Here is an 11,705-nt window from a genome sequence, read left to right as displayed (position 1 = left end):
TGAGAGATAACCTGACTGTTGAAACATCACCTATGAGGATTGAGGATCGAGAGTTGAAGCAGTTGCGGGGTAAAGAGATTGCGTTGGTAAAGGTAGCTTGGGGAGGACCAGCAGGTGGCAATGTGACTTGGGAACTTGAGAGTCAGATGAAGGAGTCTTATCCAGAGTTATTCGCTTGAGGTATGTTTTCGAGGACGAAAACTCTTTTAGTGGGGGAGAGTTGTAACACCCCGATAAAAATAAGATAATTATTTAATTTAAGTTAATATTATATTTATTAATTTAATTAAATAATTGAAATTATTGGATTATTATTATTATTATTATTGGAATAATAATTATTGGAAAATATATAAGTTGGAATTAGAAAAAGTCCCATTTAGTAAAAAGGTTTATTTTTCACGTGAAAAGGAAAAAGGGACAGAAAGTGGAAAAGGGCAAAGAGAACCAGAGAACAAGGGTTGAAGAAAGGAAGAGCTTGAAGCTGAAGAATTGTCGGATTAACTCAGGTAAGGGGGGGTTTATCGTCGTTTAATGGGTATTATGGGTTAACATGTAATGGGTAGTGATAAGCCATTGAATTGTCCCTGATTAGAGTGATGAATGTTGAAATGTATGAACCTATGGATGAACGTGATTTGAGTTATAATTGAAGAAATTCGTAGGAATTAGATGTGATAATGTTAGACTTTGTGAAATGGAATAGGATATGATTCGTGTTAGATGATAGGAATGAATTATGTGTAAAAATTGGACTGTAGAAGGTTGGATCTGAGGAATTTCGTAGCAGAGAAACCATGGCAGATCTGGAGAATATCTGGTTTCTGGTCATACGCGTATGGCACTAGGCAATACGCGTATGAGGAAGTGGTACGCGTATGGGCAAAGGTGCTACGCGTATGGGTGAAGAAGATGATGTTTTTAACGTAATTTTGTCTCTGTTGGTACGCGTATGAGGAAGTGGTACGCGTAGCATACGCGTATGAGATGGGCATTACGCGTATGGGCTTGGCCAGGAAATGGGCCATACGCGTATGGACATGGGGCATACGCGTATGGGCAGAATTTTGGTTTTCCTGAGTTGTTGTCGTGCAGTTTTGGTCGTTGCAGATGAGTGATGTAGTTTAGCTGATGTATGACATGGTAGGGATCATTTCCCGTTGTTTTGAGCAGTATAGGTGTTAGTAGAGTGTGCTAATACTATAATTGATTGTGTGGTATAACATGATATGATTAGGTGATAAACATGCTGATGATGTATGATTGTATGCATAATGCTGTGAATGTATCTGTTATGTGTGCAATTTCAAATGGACTGTTTATGGCTTAGAGTGTGAGCATATGTCTATTTTGGATTGTTGTTGATGTTTGCATGCTAGTTGATTTAGCATGTGTATTGTGGCCTTTTATGGTGGTAGCTAATTCCCATGGTGAGGAATTAGTGAGTTGTTGTGAATTGTTGTTGATGTTTGCATGCTAGGTGATTAGCGTGCATATCATAGCCCTTTGGGGGTGGTAGCTAATTCCCATGGTGAGGAATTAGTGAGTGAGTCACTAGGTCTCAAATGAGTGGGACTAGTGGGCTTGGTAGCCGTACCTGGAGTTGGTCGGTGAGGTTGAACTATATGTTCACAAATAGTCGGTACCGCATGCATGGAGTCTCATTGCATAATATATGGATGTATGGCGTATAATATGAATAGATGTATTCCAATATTATACGTGTTGTTTTGTGTTGGTGTCGAGTATTATGATAATTATGAGTTGATGATTGTCGTTGCTGAATATGTGATCTGATTAGGGTGATGATATGTGTTAAATTACTTAGCATTACATGATGTTTTATAATGCTTATTATATCGATTGAGGAACTCACCCTTACAACTATTTTTCAGGTAACGAGCAGTGAGTTGAGTAGAAGCTAATGTTCGGAGTCGAGTGTAATTTCCTTAGTGGGTCATGCTCTGATAGATGTAACATCGGGACGGGATGTTTTGTCTTATTTTTATTGTTGGTTGCTGAATGATCTTACATGTATGAGTTGCATGTTTTTGAATGATCGATTTGATCTCTATCCGCTGCGTATTGTGCAATGCCTTATGTTTTGAATTAAATAATGAGCATGACTAATTATTATGGTGAATGGTGTGGAATAATTGTGTGACACCCTTAAATGCATAATTACTCTGATTTATATGTTGTTAATTTAATTAAATATTTGGGGTATTTTAGAAGGGTGTTACACTTAGACGAATCTCTTGCCTTGTAAATCCTCGCGTGTATAGGCCAATCATATCTCCCTTGTTCTTGTGGTTGATTACCATCATCCGTTAGTACCACATTCCTGCTTGTTAAGCAATCCGCCTCCGGGAAATCCTATCAAAACTCCCTTTGCTTTCAGCCGTAGTAGGATGAACTACGATTGCTCTGATTTTCTCATTGCACGGTGAGAATACGTAGGCACGAGGGTTCGAATCCTCCGCGAGCATCCTTATTTATTATTCCCTCCTTAGGGTATTCCTTCCATTCATCTCCGTGGAATATTAATCACGGCCTACATTCATATACTACCTTCCTTCACTTCATGTGATATACCCCATCCTTCGAGGCAAATATAATATACCTTTGAGCTCCATATTGCATCTCTTTGCGAACCAAGAGCCGATTTGTTTGTCTTATTAATCCTCTTGTTTCTTAGACGAACATCTCCTTACTTACTTTGCAGTCGCATTCAGGCGACCCTTCCTTTTCTTTTCCAATACATTGTTGTAGGCCCTCACTTGTTGGTTCATACCAGTTTACTCTTGGGTTCGTATTTCACCCCTTTTTTGGAGTTCAAACAATAATCCTTTAGTTCAAACCATACTTTGATCACAATTCTTTTCATCTCCCACCACTAGTTCTTTGAACTACGGAGCTCTGAATTCCTCATTGCACTATGAGGATACGTAGGCATGAGGGCCGCAATCCTCACCGAGCACTTTATCTATTTCTTTTCTTTTCCCATTCTTTTGCGAGTAATCCTAGATATCACACCTATTCAAGCGAGAACAATCAAAGCGGTTCCCATGGAGTACTATGGATGTTTGGGGGTGTTAATACCTTCCCCTTGCATAACCGACTTCCTTATCCAGAATATCTCTTTTCCCCGGGTTTTATCGATGTTTTCCCTTTCCTTCGGGAATAAATAAACTTCGATGACGACTCTATTATATGTTCGAGCGTGCGTTATGTTCAGATATATTTCCGTTAGCTTCAATCTCAATCGCATAGCAATTCGTGAATAACATAACAACATACAACAAGAAGTTTTCTTATGGACTATAAGAATTGAAGAAGAAGAGGAGAAGTAAAGGAGAAGGAAACACCTGTCGAAGTCGGTAACGTCACCGTAAGCACCGCATCGGAGCCCTTTTTGGCAAGTCATTTTCTTCTTTTGCTCATCACTTTGCGTGTGAGTGTGATAAATTGGAGAGGAGGTCATTAGAGAAAGGAGGTTGAATGTCGAAAGGAGAGTGAGAAATCCACTGCGTCGATATCCTTCTCCGGCATGTATGCTCGTATATATGCGATATTTTGATTTGTTTTCGCGTTTTCTTGTCAAGGCTTCGTTCACCGGAAGGAACATTCAGGAATGCACTTGGAATCACGAACGCATCTTGCTGATCTTGATTGGAGGATAAGGCAAACTTCGATGCCAGATTTACGTTTGCAGGACGAATCAGATTGGATCCCGCGGCGGCATGAAGTCTTTAAGAATCTGCAATGCGTTTCCGGATTCCCTTTTGATGGTGTAGGGTGGCCCAAGTGCATTTAGGCATGTAGCAACTTCCACTTTTACACCTAGTTCCTTCCCTGCACCCCTTTATCCGATCCATGGATTCAGGCCCAAACATTATCCTTCGCCCATACCAGGTGCTCATACCACCTCCCTTTCTTGTTCGTTGCAACATTAAAGCATTTAGGCCCATGATGGGCCATGCGTCCCAAGTACTATCCGCACCCCTTTCACAAGTTGGAGTTTAGTCTAGGCCTCGAGCGTGGGCCTGCATTTTGCTGATAGACACCCCACCATATCCAGGTTCAGTTTGGTTCAAGTTATTGCTCTTCTTGTAGCTTAATTAAGTTTAATTAGAATTAATTCACATTAATCAACAATCTTAGGTTAATTAGAATTTTAGAATTTTAGGATTACTCTAGATTTTAGAATTTTAATTAGGATTGTTAGAATTAATTAGACATTTTAGGTTTTAATTAGTTGGGTTTTAGAATTCTTTCACTAATTAAGGCTTTATATTTTGAGTTGATTAGTATTAAATCTTGTTTAATTTAGTATATTTGGTTTAATTAGGATTTAGAAGTTTAATTAGGACCTAGGATCAATTAGTGTAATTTTTTATTAGATTAGGAAGCAGAAATTAATTGAGACTTTTTTAATTGGATTTACTAGATTTTGGAAATCGTTATGTTTTAGAATTCTAGTTTAGCTAGATAATAGAAATCAATTAGACAATTAGACGATTTTCTAGAATTTTAGGATTTTAGGATACGTTAGATATGATTGTTTTTATTGATTTTAATGGTTAGAAAATTAATTTAATATCAATATTTTATGATATGACCATTTTACCCCTAATGGGTTATTGTGGTATTTTGACCATATAATTGCATGTTCCCTTAGGACCTTTTGACACTAAACATTAACTAACTATAACATGATCCCCTAGGATAGATTGATTCAACTTTAACCATAGATTAGGTTTTAACCTAATTCCTTAAATTAAATCAAACCCTCTGATTCAAATTGATCAAAAGTTATTTTGATTAATTAAATCCTTTGATATTGTATAATCCCACGGTCTAATTTGAGTGACCAAAAGACTCTTGGTCACTTAATAAGACTTTCTCTATAAGCTGTGGAGCTCAAGGCCTCAAGTCAGATTCTCAATCAAGGCATCCTCAGTCATACCAAGCAGCAGATAATACAAGGCACATCAAAGGTGGCATCTTCAGGAGCTTGTCAAATCAAATCTAGAATTGTGTGGCATGGGCCTTTAGTAATAGATAAGGAATGGGACTGGAGAATTCCTACCCCCATTCTGAATAGTTTTGGGTATAGGATGAATGACCCATTGCTCATCGTATTCACCTCTACTCATAAACTTTAGCACAATTCAAATCACATGACCGACAAGTCTCCCTTTACAAAGCATTAGTACAACAAGCAAAAGACTACACCATTAACTCATCAATCATAATTCAAAGTGTGTGGCACGAGCCTTAAGCAATAGAGAAAGGATGATAATGGAGCTTTCCTACACTCATTTTAGATATCTTTGGATGTGGGACGTTTGGCCCGTGGCTCATCATATTCACCTTTATTCATAGACTTTAGCATAATTTGAATTACATGATTGTCGAGTCTCCTTCTACAACCAGTGGCACAACATCAATAAGATCAACACGAAGGATCTCTTGTTAGCAACTTGTTAATTTTGATTTGAGTTGCACGCTATGAGCCTTAAGAAACATAGAATGATGAGAGTGGGGAATTCCTATCCTTGTCTAGAATATTCTTGGGTACGGGACGAATGACCCAGTTGCTCAAGGTATTCGCCTTTGCTCATAGACTTTGGTGCAACTTGATTGACAAGTCTTCAAACAAGCATTAATCATTCAACACTTCAATAGTGAAGCATCATTGCACATCAATCCTCCTTCAGTATCAAACTCTCCTCCTGGATGTTCATAGATTTCTTGGGATCAGTATCTTGGGGTCACATACCCGTTTCTCAATCAATTGCTTCAGGAATTGCCTATCAGTTTAGACTATGGCGTACTTCACTGCTTGCCTTCAAGGTGCAGACTTTGTCAACTGCTTTTAGCCTATGGAGTTCAGACTCTGACTTTATTCCTCTGCCTATAAGGTACATACCTTGGCATTCAGCCCATGGAATTCAGACTCTGGCAACCTGTGACAGTGACTTGAAGTTCAGATTGATATTATATCTCATTTATCCCTTTTGAGTTTAAACTCTGGAAATCCATTCCTTGCCTTGCACTTAGTTCAGACTATAACATTCATCCTATCTTGCCCTGTGGAGTTCAGACTCTGGCTATATCTCATTTGTCCTTGTGGTTGATTATCATCATTGGTTAATGTCACTCTTGCATGTTAAAACAATATGTTGTGCCTCTACGTAATCCTATCAAATTCTCTCTTTGTTTTCAGTCGTAGTAGGCTGAATTATGATTGTTATGATTTTCTCATTGTACGATAAAAATACGTAGGCACGAGGGTTCGAATCCTCCGCAAGCATACTTATTTATTATTCCTGCCTTAGGGCATTTATTCCGTTCATCTCCATGATTCATTCATATTCTACCTTCATTCACTCTATGTGATATATCATCTATCTTTGAGCCAAGTACACTATCACTTTGTGTTCCATCTTGAGTCACCTTGTGAACCAAGAGCTGTTTGGATTGTCCTCGAACACTTAATTCCTAGACAGTCCGCATATCGGTTAATGCCAGTTTTACAAATTAATCTTTTACCTTCACTTCCGTTACTCTATTTGATCTCTTCCATTAACAATTTTTATTAATTTTATTCTTCGTAATGTTAAACTTTTATGTGCTAGTTTGTCTTGTTTTATATTGTAATTCAATTCCATTTATCATAAATAAATAAAAATTATTTATTACGAATGTGCTAGTTTGTTTCATATAAAATAATGAGTATTTATTATGAAAACAGTATAAAACAAACTAAAATACTTAATCATGAAAATAGGTGATTACGAATGGGATTGACTTTATGCAGACACGTCATTCCCCTGTGTCTCACTCTATATATTTATGATACGTTTTTGTAGTAAAATCAGAAACGCTTTCTCATAGGTTAGAGCGTTTCTTTCCTCCTGTTTCATAGTAATTTTTAAACAACTCCCTTTAGGTTTCCTCAAATACACCTAAAACAGAGTTCTGCCTGCCCTCTGCTTTTGCTTCATATGGCGTGACTTTTATTCCCCAAACCACACTCTTTTTCCTTTTGCTTTTTCAATTTCTTCAATGGAATTCAAATTCCGTGCCGTCGACAATAAAGAACCACCAACTACGTCGTTGCATTCTCTCCCTGATCGATCACTTCAGAGTAGGCCAATCGAAAACCCTCTTTTACTTCAACAGCACGCTTTTAAAACTGAGAAAACAATATGTGATATTTATAGTTGTTCATTTTCAGTGGAAGGAAGTTTTTCTGGCTTCCGAATGCCATTATCCGGCGAGGCGGCATTGCGACGGGAGATTGAGAAAGAGCTAATCCGTAGAGAAATTTTGCGGCGAAGTGAGTTGGAGGAGGAAGTGAGAAGGGAGCTTGCAATGGAGAAAGAATTCGGGATTTCAATACAGAGGCCACTCATGAGTATTCAGGGACTAATGTCTCATTGGTCGAATTCATCTGTGATGAACCCTGCTGCTGAACCACCGTCAATTTTGCCGCCTGCCGAAATCAACCCTTCTCCGGAGATCAGTGACAAGGGCAAAGTTATAGTGTTGGTCAGTTTCATAACCTTTTCCGTTATCAACCATTCACTTGTGTTGTATTATATTACTAGTTGATTCATTGATTTTATTGTATTGTTGAATAACACTGTTACATTGCAATTTAAAAATGGGTTAATGACTATATCAAGATTAGATAAGTTATCAATCATAAACTGAACTTAATTAGCTACAAATCTAAACATTATTAACTACGAATGCAAGTGTTCTAGCTATAGGTAAGTTTGAACACTTGAAAATCAAGGTTAATCGCGTTTAAATTTTTGGTTAATAAAGTTCCGTAAATGATTAATTAGTTATAAATCTTGATATACTTGTTAATCCAATTCAAGGCTTCATTAATTTCGTGAACTTCAGTGTTGTCGATGGTGGATGGCGGCGGAGAGCCAAAATCCTGCCATACCGGCTGCTTTGCGGATTATGGCGGGAAAAACCCGCAATAGCGGCCGATATTTACCATTGCGGCGAGTCTCAAAACTGCCATGTATATCCGCCATAGTGGCCGGTATTTACCATTGCGGCGAGTCTCAAATGGATGTTTGATAACATTTTTGTGTGTATATAACTAAGTATTAAAATCATATAAATGGGTTTCTTTTCATGTGTTGTTCTATGTAAAAGAACAATGAAACAATCAATTGGTGAACAGAAGTAACCTTTGTTGTGTTCTACAATGAGAAAGGAAATAACATGTTGAGATTAAAGGGACTTATTTTATTCATATTGTGTGTAAGATTATTTGTTGTTGAGAAAGAAAATAGCATAAGCTTAAAATGTCATTTTAGGGGTATATTAAATGGAAGTGTGTTGATTGTCGGAATAATCTGTTATGAACATACTTGAATTGATGTTTTATTTGAGTATCTCAATGTAGGCTAAGCCGGATCCCAATCTCTTTAATGCAAAGCGAAAAGCAACGACACCTCTTGTTTCTGAAATTGAACCTCTTGCATTTAGTTCAAAGAAAAAATCGAAGGAGGAGTGGAGTTGTGCACTGTGTGAAATTAAGGCCACGAGTGAGAGTGGCTTGAATGCTCATTTGAACGGTAAGAAGCACAAGGCCAGAGAAGCAAGACAGAACAGGAAGATTGCTAAGAGAAACAAAAAAAGTAGGGATAATGTGATGGTTGCTGAAACAGATGTTACTACCACAAAGTTATTGGTTGATGCAGAAAAAGATCAACAGCTTCTTCAACCTTGCACAACCTTGGAAGTCATGAATGAGACTGCTGTTGATAAGGGTGTCGAAGAAAGCAAAAGAGAGGAGCAGCTTGCGAAGACGGTGGCTGATAATGATGCAAGTGCAACAGAATCAAAAAATGAGAAGTTTGTGGCGATGATGGTCGGTAAAAATGAGGAGCAACTTGGGGAAACAGTTGCTGATAACGGTGGAAGTGTAATAAAATCCACAAATGAGGATAAGCTCGTGGAGATGATGATCGGTAATGATATTATAAAATTTGAAAATGGGGGGCTAGTTGCGGAGAAAAGCCAAAATGTAGGTTCTTTGGAGAGTAAAAGAGATGCTGCAATGGATGAAGCGGAGAAGATAAGTGCATTAACAAAAAGGAGAAAAGTTGAACCTTTGTGGTGTGAAATTTGTGAAATTAGCACTTTCTCAAAAGCTGTGATGGAAGGTCATGTGAAAGGGAAAAAACACATAAAGAAAATGAACAAGTTTGGACAAAACAATGTAAGTCCCCCATCCACATCTTCTGTATCACAAAAAGCTCCTCCTATGTTGATCAAAGATGCATAAACTGTCAGCAACGAAACAAGCTAAAGGGAGAACCAACACTAAGAAATAAGTGTTTTTTTTTAATTTAGATTAAGTACGTCATCATAGTAGCTGAATCAAGAGGAGTTAGAACTTATGAAGGATTATTAGCATTTGCAGCTTAGGCATGATTTGGTTCATATTTTAATGTGTTTTATTTTTTTATGTAATGTAATGGATAGCATTATTAATTTCTTGCAACTCCATATTTTTAAAACTAACTTGCAAACATTTTGAATGTGTTTTATTTTTGATGTAATGTAATGGAGAGCATTACCTCAGGAATTCATTTGACTTGGTGTGTCTGAACTTATCATATATGTTTATCCATTATTTGTTCTATCCCAATTTCACATGCTAATTAGTTTACTCTAAAGTGCAATCATTATTAAGAGATGCTAAGGAAAATGAATTATCAGACATGGTCATATTTTAGCTACTAATGAAGAAAGCAACTCCAGCAGATTTTTTTGTAAGGTTAAACTTAATACGCTTGCTTACCCCTTTAAACCCAAAAATGTTCTTTTATTTTTGTTTTAATCATTTTATAATTTATAATCTATGTTGTGGAGACATATATTAAGGTGGGATTCTACTATGTCCATAGTAAGGACATTTTTTCAAAAACAAATATATATTGAAATTGCACTTGGCTCATATAATTTTGATTGGGCTAAATTTATGATAGAATTTCTTCAATTCGGCCTGAATTATTTGTTTGAGTTATTTGTTTGGTGTATTAGATGGGGTATTTTTGAGCTAACTAATTCTTGGATCTATTAATAAAATTTACTTGGTAATTCATAAAGGGGATTGGTGTAGAAGAGTATTGCTTCTCCGCACTAATAAAAAAAATCAAAACTACTTTTATAATTGAAAATGTATTTTTAGACACACCACATTAATACATAGATGCAGAAACAAATGCAGAAACAAAGTAAATGCAAGGAGATAAATTAACATTGATAATTGTTAAAACATACATAAAAAAAACATTATATAGATAATCATTAATATAAATCGAACAACACATTTCATCATCAAGTAGGACGTTTCAACATCTTCAAAATATCTTCGATGGATCTCACATTTTTCGCATCCGGATCGATCAAACCTTTTATTTTGTAATGGTGAAATGTAGTCCACATAACCTTAAATCTACATCCGTCTTCAGCTTAGACTTGTTGAATTGAATGTTTCTTTCGTTGGCAATCGAGGGCGAACGGTACTCAAGTTTGACAACTTTTTGATTGTCAGGGTATTCTAAGAGATTCTCCTATTTGGATTCAGATCTATAAGAGAGGTGTACTCAGTGACCTTAAATTCAATTGAGACATTCACGTCGTTGAAGTAGACAAATGCGACGTGTCAATATATGCCCAATTTAGTGTAATGTGATTTTCTTGAAAATATGAGATAAGAGACTCATATTTATACAAGTATTAACCCAATATGGACATTATAAATTCAATCATGTCCCAAGGGAAATTTCGGAGATGTGCTTCCGGATACACCTTACTTCGCTTTGTGAAATTTATAAATATAGGGTGTATCCTGAAATGCATTTTCGAATAAACCTTTGCTTGTATTTTTTTTTAATATTTAGGATGAATTTGGAAATGCATTTTTGGATGCACCCAACATTGTTCATACAGAACCAATTTCAAAAACACAATCAGTTTTAGAATAGAAAATGGAGAAATATTTTAGAAATTGAAACAAAAATTGAAATCTATGAAAAAATAATACAAGATTACGTACAAAACATGTTTAACCACATAAATATATCGTTGAATAAAAACTAAAATGAATTGAAACATGTGTAATGGGCTAAATCTATATTTATGGGCGATTTTGCCTTTGCCTTTGGTTTATTTGATTATCTTTTCAATCTGACTCAACTTGGTAAATTCTTGCATCCTTTCTAAAAAATTATTTGACTTAGTCTTAGATTCCCTTGTTGAATGAGTTGTCCACTCTGGTGATGTCAGCGGTATAACGCATCCTGGTTTCAAATAAACTTGAACAAAGTCTCAAGACTTTGAAAGTCATCCAATACAAATAATACGATTAGTTGGATTTTGAGGTGGGGTAGTGTGCAGTGGAAAATATTTTCGAGAAACCATGTCTTGTTAAATCAATACATACCTTATTATACACATTTTCTATAAGATGACACATTTCCAGAAAGCACGTTAATTTTTATTCTGGTGTCGGTCCACTAATGCAAGGAATAAGAGATTTATGAATTGCATAAAAAAAATCATTTTCCTGTTGTTTACTGTGGAAATTGGTAAACAACCGCTGGTCCTCCCTAAACCTTAAAACTAAGGGTTACTTGCAGGATCAACCAGTTGATCCT

At 36.4% G+C, this 11,705-nt stretch overlaps 1 protein-coding gene across 1 annotated transcript; it reads left to right on the top strand.

Annotated features, from left to right (window-relative positions):
• The first annotated feature begins 4,316 nt into the window (after positions 1–4,316).
• Positions 4,317–9,632, top strand: LOC127138446 (uncharacterized). The gene is made up of 3 exons (XM_051064898.1): positions 4,317–7,156; positions 7,247–7,560; positions 8,441–9,632. The coding sequence occupies exons 1-3, from the start codon at positions 7,075–7,077 to the stop codon at positions 9,323–9,325; spliced, it is 1,281 nt and encodes a 426-aa protein (XP_050920855.1). The 5' UTR covers positions 4,317–7,074; the 3' UTR covers positions 9,326–9,632.
• The last annotated feature ends 2,073 nt before the right edge of the window (positions 9,633–11,705 follow it).

Source organism: Lathyrus oleraceus, chromosome 4 (assembly GCF_024323335.1).
Source record: "Lathyrus oleraceus cultivar Zhongwan6 chromosome 4, CAAS_Psat_ZW6_1.0, whole genome shotgun sequence".
NCBI classification, from domain to species: Eukaryota; Viridiplantae; Streptophyta; class Magnoliopsida; order Fabales; family Fabaceae; genus Lathyrus; species Lathyrus oleraceus.
Note: the sequence above shows the minus strand (reverse complement) of the source record. Positions and strands in the feature narration are given on the sequence as shown.